At 40.5% G+C, this 16,671-nt stretch overlaps 1 protein-coding gene across 10 annotated transcripts in view; it reads right to left on the bottom strand.

The window, feature by feature from the left end:
• Positions 1-6,523: 6,523 nt before the first annotated feature.
• ADCYAP1R1 (ADCYAP receptor type I) overlaps positions 6,524-16,671 on the bottom strand; it is a 153,589-nt gene continuing 143,441 nt past the window's right edge. For 5 of the 10 annotated variants that reach the window (XM_087731382.1, XM_087731395.1, XM_087731410.1 and 2 more), the window contains one exon: positions 6,524-16,345. In XM_087731382.1, coding sequence (XP_087587508.1) covers positions 16,136-16,345 — 210 coding nt within the window. In that variant the 3' untranslated portion in view covers positions 6,524-16,135. The remainder of the gene's footprint in view (positions 16,346-16,671) is intronic. The other 5 variants (XM_087731406.1, XM_087731428.1, XM_087731436.1 and 2 more) reach the window with 3 other exon arrangements.

The following is a 16,671-nucleotide window of genomic DNA, read 5'->3' as shown; positions in this document are numbered from 1 at the left end:
GCTTTTCCAGCAGGATGACTTGCTGTGACATTGTAACATACTACCTAAGAGATGGCCAGCTGGATTCTTTATGGCTTTCCATAGTGTCAAGAGCCTTCTGCAAATTTCATATCCTGAATGTGAGCTGCTTTTCTCACCTGGTACAGATCAGTCTTGTAACCCTGGTTCTCTCTCTCCTTAAGCATATAAAATCCACTTGTTTTGTTGTGAAAAGCCAGACCTTGAGCTAGTGTGAGTCAACAGGTTAGCACCCAAAAGAAAGGAACTACATTAACTTCTCCCAGGCCCAGCACATTTGTCACGTCTTTGTGAGTGTTTCCCAAAATTTCCAGTTTTCTAGAGCACTATTCCTAATCTTCATTTGAAACAGTTATGTGGTGGCAAATGTTTGCCATAATGATTAATGATGTTTTAATAGTTCTTTTGAGACAACTTGAGCCAACTTAATGGAATTACACATGGAAACTTGCTAAGCACGTACCATGGAGCAGCAACCTCCTTTAAAGGAATCTCAAAGTGTCTCAAGAGTGACATAAAAAAAGAATGAGCTACAATATCTGCTTGGGTTTTTTTCTTCCATGCCTGTTGAACACAGAGATTAAATTAGGCCAGAGGACCCCAAGCCCTTTTTTGTCTATAGTAAAACATGGAGTAGCTGAACATTAGGCAGATTATGTGTGTATGAAAGAAGAACATAAAGCAAACCCAATGCAGTATGTCAGCTGGGCTACCTTAGCTAAGAATAACTTACAGACCTAGTCTTAGTATCTGGATGCCAGTCCTTGTGTTCCTGGAACGGACCTTCTGCCACTGTAACCTTGAAGGCTGGCTGGATCCATCCATGAAATACACAATTAAACTGTGATTTTGTGCTTTTTTTGGGACCTCCCTTTGAGGACTAATCTGCTGTGATTGCTGTGATTATCTCAGTCCTGCCCATCATTTCTCAGCTCATTATCACTCCACTCGTTGTTTCCAGGGTCAGAATTATCAACACAGCAGCGTGGTCTAGTGAAGCAAAGTATGGCCTAGTAAAACAGAGTGAACCAATGTTGTGCTTGCATCACTTCTTTGGGTGGCCTTCCACTTTCTCCATGCCTGAGTTGGACTCTACCTCAAACTCTCCAAAAGTAAAGAAGAGGCACACAAGGTACACTAGACAAGCTATAGTTCCTTTCAAGATACGACCATTCCCAGGAGAACCTGCATTCAGACCTGAAAGCACTGCTTAGAGACCATGGTCATTCAAGTACATGCTGGCTTTCTGTGAACTGCAGTATCAGTTTAGATTTAAAAAGTAGTGCTCTAGTTCCTTGTTTTGCTCTATTCTTGGTTAATTATTTAGGCCAGGAGACATTTGACTTTGTGGAAACCTCTTTGTTGATTTCAGGTTCTTCATCTCTAGTTCCATTATTAAAGCAGAGATGAATTGTTCAGATTTCTATAAATATGATTCAGATCAGTCCTTTATTAATTAGGCATTTAATCCATCTGTCCCAATGTATCAGATGTCCTCTATAAGGTGTCATTTTGTCTATTCTGACCTCCTCATCAGTTTTCCTTGTAAAAGTAACCTTTGCTCCTGTGTTAAGTTTGTTGCCCTATGTAGTGACGTGAACACATTTGTGTGATGTAGATGTACATCTATAAAATGCAATTGATAATTACAGCTGTTGTGAGTTTGTAAATTTTAGTTATGTCAGTTTGGATATTTTATTTGAAACTTTATAAAAAAGGGACAGTCTTATAATTGTGTTTACTATGGATAGAGTTTTGAGACAATGAATATGTACAATTTTGACCTTTTCATCCAAGAAAAGATTTACATTACATGATCCTGCAGCTTGAGTTAATGCACCACTCCCCTTCCAAGACACCGTCACTAAGACACAGATCTGTGGTACCCTGCTTCTATCCAGCTTTGAGAGAAGACCGTGAGTTCAGATATCTGACTGCTTCTGAATGTTTTCTTGAGGAAATAGCTGTGGTAAACATTACTGAGTTGTCTATATGAAGGAATTGATCCATATCTCTTCATCTGCCTTTGGGAAGGAAAAAAGTTGGAGTGAGACATGCTTCTGCTTTTGGCTGACCTGGGAATATTTCTTCAAAAAAAAACCTGGCCTGAGGCTTTATGGTATGGAGACTTCTATTCTCAGTACAATCTCCCCTTTACTTTCTCTCCCAACTAACTTCATTGTTTATTTGGTGCATGTATCTTGTGTCACACAGCGATTCCTAGCTGAGCTCCCAGGATGGCCTGCATTTGACTTTAAGACCACCCATCTCACTGTATGTCCTCTTCCTTTATTACTGGAAAGCTTCTTTACCAGATCAAGGATCCAGAGGAAGAAGAAATGATGGCAAAGAAAGGTGATAGGTCTCAGGATACCATGAAAGATCTTTCCATCAGTCATTCAGTGTTCAGTCTCCACATAAAAACTCAACAGCTCTAGCAACCCCACCATTTCTACCAGACCCTGCAGCCTAGTTTGTACCCATATACAATCACCATGCACATTCAGCTTGCATTAACTCCCCAGATATCCCCTTTTTCCTCAAGCTCTTTCCAGTCACCCTCACAACTCATCTTACAGAAATCCAACCCAATGCCTCAAAAGCTCTCTGGCGAACTCAGCAATATTTCAGCCACCTGCTCTGCCTGTCCTTTGTCCAAAATGTCCCTGTATCCCTCCCAACGCTATTAACATTTCCAAGCCTTTTACTTTTCAAACATTTTGGATCAGAATGTGTAAGCCGTAAGCTGGAATCAAGGGCTGTATGAAGATATTCTGCATATATACAAAGCCACTTATTTACATAATTTGTCTAAAGGGCACATTTGGAACAACCTGGTGATGAGGTTAATAATCCTGGGGAATGCAAAAGTTTCTTGGATAAAGGTTTTGTTTGGGCTGTGAAAAGGCTGCTGAGCCCTTCTTAATGGCACATATGAGGACATGCTCGTTTGTGTAGGAGTAGGGAAGGCTTTAGGGATGTATTGCTTCACAGCAGGCCTGCGAAGGCAGCAAAGGGGTTGTCACAAGCGGTGTCTAGAAGTGCTGTGTGGTCTGCGTGGAGGCACTGCCATCTCGTGGTGCGTGGTGTGCGCTGGGCACGCTGCTGGCCTGTCTGGATGTGTGCAGTCCGGAAAGATGGGCAGTGCACTGAAACGTTGCCCCCTGCTCGCAGCCAGTACAAATCTGAGATATGCCCTCTCCCAAATGAGATTTACATGGTTACCAAAGGACAGCTGCAATATATCATGAAGTTATATGAGCTAGGAAAAGCTGCTTTCTCTTCCTCTAATCCCCAGCATCTTTTACACAGTTTAACTCTTCAAGTATTGCCATTAAATCCCTTTACAAACTGCATGATAACCTGGAAAGATTAAAAACAACTGTTTCAGCTGTTTTTCTTGGTGTTGCAGCAAAGATAGGTTGTTAAGGTAACTGAAATTTATCACCAAGAGTAGATTTTTAACTCTTACAGTATCAGCATATTTTTTCAGAAAGCTTGATTATGTGGACTCCAGATTAAAAGAAATCCTTCCAGCAGGCAGTTTTATCTGCTGTGCCAATGCTGAGCTTCCCCAAGGTTGCCTAATCCACCAAGAGCTGATTTTCAGTGCAGTGCAGAGGGATGGTAGAAGCTACTGGAAAAAAACAGGCCTGAAAAACATGAAAGGTTTCAGTGCATCTCAAACTAAGGGAAGAAAGAATTAATCAATTTAAAAGTGCATTGCACAACAGGGAATGATCTTCAGGAAAAAATAAATGCTGTGATAAGAAATACCCAATGTGATACTCTCTGTAAAGCAAAGGTAGTGTTCAGCTCACAGGTTATGATAGCTAAATTTAGGCATTTGTATGTTGCAGCCTATATATGATTTGGATATCTAAGCCAGTGGAAGTATTAGCAATACAGTTAGTGAAATCCATGAGCCATTCAGCTCTCCCTAAAGTAGGTACCTACCTTTGGCCAACAGTGTAGCTGTCTAGACATCACTGGCTATTGATCTGGAGTTGGATTCTGTTGCATAAACACAGCTACCAAGTACCATTTGAAATGTCTTTGGGCATCCAAGACATCTGCGCTGTCCTGGTGATATGATTCAGATTTTTGGACACATACTTTTCTGGAAGAGCAGGTGGAGGCCAGGCAGGACACCACACAGCTTCTGAAGTCACACTAGCTACTTGCATTTAAGCATACAATTCCTGCTCTTGGTATCTATTATCTGTAATGAAAGCTTGGGCACCTGGTCTATGTGTACATGCCTTCCCATTCCCTCAGTCTTACTCTATGAGATAAACGCCACCCTATAGCTAAAGCATGTTAAAGGAGGTCCATAGCTTGATTTCTTTCTTTCTCTTCAAGCTACCCGTGTGGTTGCATCACAAGCACATTATGACTTTCTAGTCATCTACTAAACTGCTGTGCAAAAATGACTCCTCTCCAGCAAACTCAGTCTCAAGTCGTGTTCAGTGGGCAAAGTTGATTGATTCCACACCCAAGATTAAAAACAGACTTTAGAAGACCTTAGCTCAACTATGGATGAGTGACTAAATCATGAAGTGCAGAGATGGGTCCAGCTTTTTTGGAGATCCAGTGGTTTCTGATTGCTCAACTACTGGAATAGGCTACAGAAACTGCCAGATACAGTTTGATGGCTGTGCCCCACTAGATAGAAGTTGCCAGAAATAGTCCTTTGGTAAAGTCAGATATCTAACCTATAAGTCTTGATGATGTAGGGTTAAAAAGTGCTTTACAAGAAATTTAAACTAGAGAGAGGAAGAAATAAAAAAAATACATTAAAGAATTTTTTTAGTATCTGAATAAGAATTTTTCAGTTTCAGAAAATACAGCTGGATCCGAGGCAGTACTCTCCTTGGTGTGTTGACAGACCTGGTAAATGAGGTTTTCACAGTGTCTGATTCTTGGAGCAAATGCGCTATAGTGTGGTATTGTTTCTTTAAAATTGTGGCTATTAACCATAGGACTTTTAGAGTGGGCTGAAATACTTTTGGAGGTGCCTTTTCTTTCTCTGCCTCTTAACTATAAAAGGAGCCTAAAAAAAATTGCTTGGACTAGATGTTACGTTTAGAAATAGAACCTTTTCCAGATTCCTTGTTCCACATTTGTTAATCTCCCTGTTTAGTAAGATAGTGAGTGATGCAACCCTTCTGCAAATGGTGGAAAGGGGAGACACGACCTGTGCCATGTCATCCAGCACTCAAAGAAGGGGCTGAGGCTGTCTCAGAACACCTAGTAAATCCAGGTAAATGGATCACCATAGGGTATTTACAATGATTTGAAATATAGCAAAAATGAAAATCCATATATCTGCCCTGTCCCCCTCAACTCCCAGCCTGCTCATGGGTTCAAGACCCCATTTCAGCCCAGGTCCTGCCTCAGCAATGCTGTTAGGATGTTGATCTCCAGCTTTGCAACAGCCCTGCCCCACCAAGGGCTCCACTGATCTGGGACAGATCCACAGTCTGACGTCCTGGCCTGGCCTGGCCTTGGACCTGTCTTGGACCTGCCTTGGACCTGCCTTGCCACCATGAACTTTCCTGATGATCTGGACTCTTGTTTGAACCTGGTCTCTGTCTTCAGGTCTTTCTTGCTTCCTCACTGGGGCTGTGACTCGCCCTACTGCCCATGTGATGCCCCATCCCTCAGGATCAGCTGGCCCTGGCTGCTCCCTGACACATCTCTAACCTCAGTTTCAACAGATATATGTCCACTTCCTTATCAAAGGACAAGTTTCCAAATATCTTTACTTTGGCTAAACAATGAGGGAGAATAGCAATTGAAAGATGCAACCTTTGTGAAGGATTCACAGATCCATGAGGGCCAGAAAAAGATGGAAGTTAAAGCTGAGGAAAAAGACAGGAGAAATATCAGAAATAGGTCATCCACTGTGGAGTCCTCTGTTTAAATAGGGTGAATGTGGTCTTTTGAAAATGAACCTGATGATAAAACTCTTGAGGTTTGCTTTGACTAGAAAACAAATGAAGCCTTGAAGCATATCAGATGTTATAGAGACCAATCTTTTTCCACCTTTGCCAACTGGTAGTGCATTTGTTTGAGGACAACAGATTTTCTTTTCCTGTTTAGAGCCCTTAGGAAAAATATGTAGGCCCCAAAGGACCTGTGGATCAAAGCTCAGAGCCACAAGGGTTATTAGTCGCAATGGAGAGTGTGTTGCATTTGTATTGGCAGTATTAGATCATAGTCATGCTTGATACTGATGCAGTGTGCTAAACACCTTCCTCATGTAACTCCACTGATTGATGGTGAAGGAAGAGTGTGCATGACCCACTAATGGCAAAGACTTCATGCCTGGTTGGTCCAGGACTGACTTTGCCCAGCAGAATTCAGGGACTCATTCCCATGAAGAAGGAAGTTAACCTTTTAGCCCCAAAATCTCCATCCTGCTGCTTCAGGAAGAAATATGCTACCCTGTAACTTCACAGACAAAAAATTCTCTTTGGTGCAATTTTATATCAGAACAGACTTATACAAAATGATAATACATTTATTGTGTCATCTACAGCAGTATACATGTTAAAAACAATTTCTCAAAACACAAAAAAGGTTAGAAAGCAGCAATCGATATCTGTGTTTCCACCTCATAACAAAGTTGAATAACCCCAGATCCCATTACCAATTAAACCAATTTTGACCAAAAAAGGTCAGAATTAGACCCAACAGGCCAGTAAGTTTGTACCTTGACACAGTCAAAAGCCAAAATACAGCTTTCCATCCAATAACTTGGTACTTCTCAGAGCTATAGCATGTTACATTTCCACTAAATTGACAAGAAGGGAGAGAGAATGAACACACCAAATATTTGTTTTTACAGATTATACCGGTACACAAAGGCCTCTTGAGACTTCTCTGAAAGCACAAAGTCCATTGGAAAAGGCATATCCAGAAGCCTAAGTCATTTCAGACACTGAAGAGTGTCATATCACACAGTGTCATATCACACAGTAACTCTTTACATGGATGAATTCCCCAAAAGAAAGCCAATAGAAATTGCAATTTTAATCATAAGAAGGTGAAAGACCACGAGGTTCAAAACATTGTTCAAGCTCTGCTGGTGTGTTTTCATACACAAAGTACAAAGTGTATTTAGCTGAACTTAGCTCTTTAGTACAGATATGCACGGAGCTTAACGTCAGAGCATCATTAACTACTACTGCATACTCCGTATCTTCCTAATGTTACTCTGAAATGCAATTCTGAACTGGTTGCATGTGCCTGACTGCTAAAAACAGAGGGTAAAAATCCTGACTTTTTTTCACTGCATGTGGACTATATACCATGGTTTGTTTCTGAACACAGAAGTGCTGGTCATATGGACACAATCTGACAGAGAGAACAAGACTTCCTGAAAATGACTCTCGGTGAGAGCTACTAAGCCTTTATCAGGCATGCACCTCCCGCAGATCGGGTCGATAATACCCAATAGCGGCCACTCCCAAGCTTTTCAAGACCATTATTTCTCAACATGCATGAAACAGAACAATAGTGACTGGGCAAAGTTTCCAGGGGAAATGTTATCTACATGTAGACTTCCACAGTGTCAACATCTGTCTCTGATCTGGTCAGCTAGACTTCCTGGTGGAAAGAAAGAGATACTTGCAAAGTATGAATCATCTCACCTCTGAGCAGACATCAAAAATATGCTTGATATTTATACTCTAAAATTACTCATTTCTCTCTTGTGACTACAAAGGCAATGTGGAGAAACTAGATCAAAGGAAGATATCTTCACCATTGATGTCTAAAGTTAAGTGATGTGGATATCTCAGCTGCCTGCTTAGTGACACAGGATCTTTTCTAGGACTTTGCCTATGGGCCAGAATGCCTAATGCTGAAACTGCTGGATGTTGAAAGGGACACATGTTTAATGTAGCCCTTGATATTTAACACTCTAAGAAAGAGAATCAGGTAAACCCAGATATTTGGTTGTATCTTCACATTATGTACATTTCTACAGTTGTAGACTCAGGACTCCAACAGATATTGCCTTCACATAGATATCAAAGTCTAGCTATCTGAGTTTGGAGCTGAATCTCATCCAGAAAGTTTATCTCAGTTTCCTAGATATCCACACAGAGCTCATAGATACGACATAGGAACTGTAGGAGACACCAATTTTGTCTGGCAGCTGGAGGCCAAGCAGGATCCCATGTGGTGTCCCATATCTCCTGCTCTGTCTGTACTTACTACCTTGTCTTGTGTCCCTTTAGACTTTCTATGCTATATTAGCTCTGCTGAGGTCATATTTATTGCTCTGCAGTGTCATGTAGCAGATGATTTTAAGCATCCTACATTTCTCTGGAAGCCTTGCCCACATGAGAAAATCTCAGAACAAAAAAGAAAGTCTTACTATTATGAAATCACATAATCAAACCAAGGAGGAAAAACGTAATTTGTTGAACTTTCTCAGTACATCCACTGAATGTGGAAGCTATAAGGATTACCTTTGGCATTTGGATACTGTACTTTGTCATGCAAAAAGGCTTCATAGGACTTCACAGCAGCTGTGAAATCACAGCCTGCATGTTTCTGTAGATGTTGAGGACACAGAGGGTTAAATACACTAGCTTCATCCAGGGTACAGCATCTGTTCTACCTGTATCTTCTCAAAACAATCACTCACTGTGAAAAGGCTACAGAGAGACCTGGTTACACTGCTCTTTCATCCTGGCCCTTCTGTAGTATTGGGATATAGGTACTCCTTGTGATTATAGCTGGCTAACAGTGGTCATGCTTTCCTCACCATGTCCCTCTATCATTATTTGTCAAAGTGGATGTTGGATGGGAGGCATTCATCAAAGTTTGGATGACGCTATGTGCAGAAAGCTGAAAAACCAGGCAGTCATCTAGATTGTCCTGGGAAAATAGCTTGTAGTAACTCATCCTCAGCTGTTTGCAGCTCTACTTTTCAATCTTTTTTTGATCTGTGAGAGCCTTCATATAATTACAGGTGAGACAGAAGCCCTTCAGGAGCCTTACAAGCATATATTGCTATATACAAAGAATGAACTTATTTTCTTTAATCATCTTCCATGGACACTTCAGAAATAGTCTATGGGATCTGAAGTCTCCACAGACTACAGGTTGAAAACCTGTGCAATAAGCAATTGTTTCTGAAGCACTATTGAAAAACAATTTCAAATAACAAGGCAAATAAAGCCAATGAAATTAATGGGGTTTGTGTTTCTTTTATTGCCACTGTTCACTAAAGTCACTCTGGACATATTTTTTTTGCTATACCCTCTGAAATTTTTATATCTTATTTCTGGCAGGGCTGGGCTGGAAAGATAATGTGAAGTTAGGTATCTGCATGGTTCACAGGCCAGATTTAGTAGGGATTTAATAGCAGTGTCAGACACATGAGCACTGAAACCTCACAAGCTGACACAGTCAGTATATTTTTGCCCATTTGAATGTTGATTTCCTGCAGTATGTTGACTGAATGAATGTCCTATCCCTTTGATTGGAAACAGCAGCAAGACAGCTTCCCTTGCAAGATTATAACTGAAGCCAGAAAAGGAGAAGTTTGGGAACATTTCTGCATTTAGATCTGACTGAATGAAACCTGCTCAAAAACCAAATCTCGTTTATAGACTTTCAAGAACTGGAAATCTTTCTCATAGTTTTTATTGTTACTTTTTTTTCAGGGTGCTTGGCATGCTGCTTCCAGTTAATTTTCCTGCTGTTCTCAATGGATTTGCGTAGGCCTGTATTTGTGTCTTTGCATTGTTTTTGCTGCCCAAATTGAGATTAGAGTTGAAACAAATGCAGCTTAATAGCATGATTATTTTTAGTCTTATCTTTCAGCTGCATGATGAAAGATAAACTGTAGACTTTATCTGAAATAAAGCTGTTCTTATTTCAGGAAGGAACAAATGAACTGGATGCAAGATTAGTATGACAAGGAGCATAAGTAAGCCAGGAGTTATTTTAATTTGGAATTCAGAAAAAGGTTTCTAACTGCCAGAAGAGTGAAGTTTTACAATAACTTTCCAGTGGGAAGAGAAGGTGAGAAAAAGAAAAGCCTACCGAATTTTAAAAGGGGCGTTGATCAGTTTAGGAGTGGGAGTAATATGCTGTGAAAGTAATGGCAATTACAGAGTTTCCTTCAGATTAAGTATCCTTGTGTCATTGTGCTGCTCTGGAACACCTGAGGATCAGACACCAACAGCTCTAACTCTGCTAAATATGTTTTGCTCTTGATGTTTTTAGTTACTTATTTCTTTTGCCCATGGGATTTATGAAAAAAACCCTGAATCTTTGAGCTAACCAGAGGTTCTGTATAACCCTTCATATGCAAACACAGAAGCTATCATGCTATGCAGAAGCAGAATTTCATCCATCATTGATATAACAATATTACGAAAAGCCACACTTTTACAAAATGACATGGACAAGGCAAATTATGGCAACTAATCCTTTCATCATTGTTGAAGAGGATCAGATTCTCCCAGGTCAGGTTTTGAGCAGGTGTCTAACAAACACTATATTGTGTCCAGTTCTGATCCCCACAATTCAAGAAAGATGCAGCCAAACTGGAGAGAGTCAAAAGAAAGGCCATGAAGATGATCAAAGGGATAGACAACCTGCTCAATGAGGAAAGACTGAAGGAGTTAGGTCTTTTCTCCCTGGAGAATAGAAGGCTCAGGGGGGACCTCATCACAGTATTCCAGTACTGAAAGGGTGGCTACAAAGAGGGTGGAGGCTGTCTCTTCACAAGGACCCACATGCAGAAGACAAGGGGAACAGGTACAAGTTGCACCAGGAGAGGTTTCATCTCAATATAAGAAAGAAATTTTTTACAGTGAGAACAATCATTCACTGGAACAACCTCCCCAGGGACGTGGTAGAGTCCCCATCACTGGAGGTTTTCAAGATGCAGTTGGACAGGGTGCTAGATAATCTCATCTAGGCTTCCTTTCTCATGAAAGATTGGAACAGATGATTGTTTGAGGTCCCTTCCAATCTGGGCTGTTGATTCTATGATTCTGTGATTCTATGAACTGCTCTGCATTCCCTTCTGGAAGGTATCTCACACTTACCATTGACAATGAAGAGAGTCTAGGAATAGTCATCTTTGTAAATGCGATCTCAAATTATCAGCACAGTCAGTTCCTGCACACTTCTGGTTGTTATTTGATAAAGATACAGTTCTTTAATTGTCATGATGGACAGCTGCTGAAAAGGAGGAGCTAGACACCAAATACAGTGTCTGAATTTAACTTCCAGACTGCACCTTTTTTACATTTCACTCTGGACTCACCTGCCTTCATGTCTCTCCCTTCTCTCACTATCTCACTTTAACACCTGGTTTTTCAAATACAAATACTTAAATGAGGCAGAGGAACTTGGGTATTTTTCCTCTATAAAATAAAAACTCCCACAACTAAGCATTTAAGTTTCATTACCTGGGCTCTGAGCTCCAGATATACTAAATGTAGGTGAAGGTAAAAGGAGGTGAGGTCATCATGCAGCAATGAAATAAGCCTTGTCCTTTGAAATATAGGTTGTAGTTTTCATTTCAGGATGTTAATTGTCCTGTAGTACCAGCACTCCACATCAAAAAGTCAATAATTGAACAGTGGTTAGATACAGTAAATAGTCACAAAAGCTGCAGCAAAGAAACTTTTTGTACATTTATAAAAACAAAATAAGAACATTAGACAAAAATACATTATGGACATGGTAGAAAAAATGGCTCAAGGAGCACTGCACACTTGTTTTTCTTTTAATTATGTATTGTTTTTAATAACATAGCCTTTCTAGCTCCAAAATATATTTCACAGTGAAAAATCAAACAAAGCACTGTTACACTCAATTGATATTTACACATGCTTAGAAGCAAACCACCTGTTGGTTTCTTCCATCCTGAAACAAATAGAAATGACAGCCACTGTGAATGGTGGCCATGCATGTCCAGCATCTTCAGCTTACATTCAACATTTCTTGAGAGCTAATTTGTGCGATGGCATCAGAGTCTGGTTTAGATAACTATATACACCTGAAGTATGATCTTTCCAGTAACACCGAGAAAGTTCGAGTGACTAAGGAAAGCCACATTTGCAAGTGCATCAACACCGCCAATAAAAAATCATAATAGAAGGGGGTTGTTTATATAATATATTGTATATTAAATATGTTGAGAGATGCCATTTCTTCTAGTAAATTCAGTGCTGGTGAAAGGTACTGAAGACTTCAATTTGTCCACTGAACAAGAAACACGGGGACTGCAAGAGCAGAAATTTCCCCTCCACCGCCCTCCAACTTGTCTTGCTCCTGAGCATTGGCTCTAGGAATTTAAGGGGCAAGTCCAAATTTTCATGACTATTCAGTCCTTGGTCTCTCTTGCTAAGACTGCAAAAAAATAATGGTAATAGTAATGTGCTGAGGCCAAATCCCAAGCTAAAGTGAAGTGGCTTTGTTCTAACAATAACAACAGTTTTCTGTACTGATTTTAATTTAGCTGAGGACCTTGTCTCCAGTGTGCATGATTGGAGGGTGGTTTTGGTGATGTGGACATTTGCCCATGAGGCACTGGACTGAGATCCACCAACTCAAATTGCAAAGCACTGTAGGATGGCCAGGAAAACAACAGAATCCAAAAGTAAGCTCTGAAAAAGCCTCAACAACAACAAAAACAAACAAACAAAAAATCCAAACACCTCCTTGCTCTGGGCTGAAACATGGCAAAAAATCTCCAGCTAGAGGCAGTTTTCAACAGTTTTTTCTCAAAAGTTATAATTTATTAATGCTTGAAAATTGGCTACTAGCCATTCATGCAAAATATACTTTTTGATTTTTTTTAAATAATATGTTTACAGTATTGTCAATATACCTTGTGAAAGCCCATACTACAGAAAATACAAAACTAAATGTTATCTGTTCATCTAACATTAGATAGTTTCATTTAAAAAATGTCTAAGTATGCATTTACCTGATAGATCTGACTTTCCCCATCTCCCATGTCTTTCTGGACTGCAAAGTGCATGGTTCCTTGGGAAACTTTCTAAAATAGCTTTTAGCAACATTTAATGAGAGAGGAAGCTCCAATCTATCAGTTAAAAATACTTTAGTGACTTTTGCAGAGAGTCTGGTAGAGGGGGAGAAATTCTGCTCTCAGAGCAGCAAACCAGTGCTGAAGACTTGAAAAAAAAAGGTGTCTGGATCATTTAACTCCAATTTAAGATACTGGATTGTAATGTAAGTGTTTTAAACCTTTTTGCTCATCCTCTGTGCAAAGATAGATTTCACCTGAAAGGGGTGTAAGCATCTCGTAAGAGCATGATCCTGTACAAATATGAAATTAATCTCAACATTTCTGTCTGTTTCAAATTATTTTTACATTCGTTTACACTGCTACAACTGAGAGCAGATTATGTCCCATAAAGCACTATATAAGTGTTAAGTATTATAATTAATATTTCTTTCACAACCTTCTGAGACCTTTTTCTTCTCCTTTTAAAAATAAGGAAACTAGCATTATTTTTAAAAACCTATGCTTAAAATGACATTAAAACTTTTGTTTACCTAAACTAACAAAAACCAGTGAAATTAAAAGCTCACACTTAGCTGACACTAAAATTCTGAGTCTTTCACTTTTTTTTTAGTTCATGATCATGTCAACTAACACCAAAGAACAAGCCTGAATTTTTAATTTCCTGGTTACTATTAGCTTCAGTTCAAAACTTCACATTGAAAATGTCATTTTCATTTTTGTTTTTTAATATATGCATACACATACAAACACTTATATATATATATTTATATATATATATCAGTTCATAAATCCAAAATGAAGTGAGTACTAGGGTGGTCCTCAAAGCCTTTATGCACTGTATAAAGACTTTTAAGACTTGACATCATTGACATTTGATCGAAGTAGATATGTATCAGTCGTGGCTTTAACTACAAGGCAAAGGTTGAGAGAACATTTTAGTTCCTCTCAAAGAAAAGCAGTAAGACCATTGGTGGTTAAACAAACATAATATCCAAAGAGAGAGAAAACTGCCAGGTGTGGGAAGTCATCCAAAGTCTTTATGTTTTCCTTCTTGTGCTGGTTTTGGCTGGGGTAGAGTTAATTTTCTTCATAGTAGCTAGTATGGGGCTATGTTTTGGATTTGTGCTGAAAACAGTGTTGCTAATGCAGGGATGTTTTCATTACTGCTGAGCAGTGCTCACACAGAGTCAAGGCCTTTTCTGCTTCTCACACCACTCCACCAGCAAGGAGGCTGGGGGTGCACAAGGAGCTGAGAGTGGACACAGCCGGGACAGCTGACCCCAACTGACCAAAGGGATATCCCACATCATATGGTGTCATGCTCAGCATATAAATCTGGGGGAAGAAGAAAGAAGGGGGGGGATATTCAGAGTTATGACATTTGTCTTCCCAAGTAACCATTAGGCATGATGGAGCCCTGCTTTCCTGAGGATGGCTGAACACCTGCCTGCCAATGGGAAGCAGTGAATGAATTCCTTGTTTTGCTTTGCTTGCATTCACGGCTTTTGCTTTACCTATTAAACTGCCTTTATCTGAACCCATGAGTTTTCTCACTTTTACTCTTCTGATTCTCTCCCCCATCCCACGAGGGGGAAGTGAGCAAGCAGCTGTGTGGTGCTTAGCTGCCAGCTGGGGTTAAACCATGACACTTCCAAAGTATCTTATTTAGTTTAGTTCAGTTTAGTTGCTCACCAAATGCAGATGACTTTTACCTTCCAAGACGATCATGCCAGATCCTTCTTGTGCCTCTTGCTCTGGCAGGGAAGAGTCAATACACAGAAGTCAACCAGGTTGCAAAGGAACCACACTCTGCGTGACAGCACTACCCAAAACCATGGCATGTTTGGACATGGATGCAGAGGGTTCAAGGTTATCTGGAGGGAAAGGCCATCCTGGAATTTACTTTTGCTCTTAAGGTGGGAGGGAGGGGACAGTTATTTTTATTATTCAGAGAATCCAATCAATCAGTCTATCAATCAGTCAATGCTAAAAATATAGATATATTTCAACTGCATGGCCCTTTTAGAAAATTCACAGCTTAGCTAGAACATAAAGCATTCCCAGAAGTGTCCCTGGGTACCGAAAAAGACAGCTGATCCCGTCTCTCTTGCCTGGAGTCCCCCCACTGACTGATGATAGCTATGCAGCTTCACATTGGCACAGCAGTTTCTTTAAGTCCACTGGGAACACCTGACTAAATCCAGCTATGAACTTAATTTTCTGGAGTTCTTCCTGAATCAGCTGGTTTGATTAACCCAGGCATATTAGCTCCATCCTAAGACTTAAAAGAGAAACACTGCAGAAATTCACATGCCAAAAGACAGGGACAGGCTAAGATATGTTTGACTAGGAAAAAAAAAAAGGCAAATCCAAACCAAAATGGAAACCAATTTGAAAAATAACAGCGGTCGTGTCCATTCACAGATTAGTATCAGTTTGGCAACCAAGGATCACAACTGCACAGCAATCACTTGTTACTTCTGACTGACAACGGATTACTTGCAGATGCTCTGAAATGTAAATCATTGAGTGGGTGGGCTTGGCCTGTTGTTTATCTTTTAAACATTTTCCCATTAATGGCCTTCAGTACAGTTGGGTATTTACAGTGATTGTTAAAAAGATATATATATACACATTTCCTTTTCTTTTTCATCTCTACAAACGTCAAGGAAATGTTGGGGAGGAGAGGAGAGGAGAGGAGAGGAGAGGAGAGGAGAGGAGAGGAGAGGAGAGGAGAGGAGAGGAGAGGAGAGGAGAGGAGAGGAGAGGGGAAGGGAAGGGACGGGAAGGGAAGGGAAGGGAAGGGAAGGGAAGGGAAGGGAAGGGAAGGGAAGGGAAGGGAAGGGAAGGGAAGGGAAGGGAAGGGAAGGGAAGGGAAGGGAAGGGAAGGGAAGGGAAGGGAAGGGAAGGGAAGGGAAGGGAAGGGAAGGGAAGGGAAGGGAAGGGAAGGGAAGGGAAGGGAAGGGAAGGGAAGGGAAGGGAAGGGAAGGGAAGGGGAGACCTACACCACCACCAAAACTATGTTGTTTTTTTTTTTTTTAGGGATGGTTTTTGGTTTCCTTGTTGATGGATTTGTTTTCCTTAGCTGCTCATGTCGCTAAGTTCTCCGCATTTATGCTGGACATCCGAATCTGAGAGCTGCTCTTGCTCAGAATGGAGAGTTGTGTCCCCCCGTTCACTCCGCTGCTCGCTAGAGAAGGATGACGATGTTTGAAATCCACAGCAAAATACCGATTGACTTTCCAGCTCCTCCATTTTCTCTTTATTTCTGATTGCACCTTTAGGGAGAAACTTCAAAAGGTCATTTTTTATGTACTTAGCCGCTCGAGGACATGCTGACAAATTATCAAGTTTAGAAAAAAAACCCCACAATTTGACAGAACAATTTTTAAGACTATTATTAAACTCCTCCCTTCAGCAAAATCTGAAGTAACTTCTCCATCTCTGAAAGAGGTCCAGGCGTGCAGTGGGAAGAACAGCCTGGGTTCTGTGTCTCTGACTTCAGATAATTTAGGATCAGCCCAGAGATGCATAGAAGTCCTGTTCAACACTAACTCCAATATGGTTCTTTAGCTAGCTTCTTGGAAAAAATATCCTGTTTTCATCAATGGCCAGTA

Source organism: Nipponia nippon, unplaced genomic scaffold (genome assembly GCF_047370975.1).
Source record: "Nipponia nippon isolate SJK-2023a ecotype South Korea unplaced genomic scaffold, ASM4737097v1 scaffold_1, whole genome shotgun sequence".
NCBI lineage: Eukaryota > Metazoa > Chordata > Aves > Pelecaniformes > Threskiornithidae > Nipponia > Nipponia nippon.
Note: the sequence above shows the minus strand (reverse complement) of the source record. Positions and strands in the feature narration are given on the sequence as shown.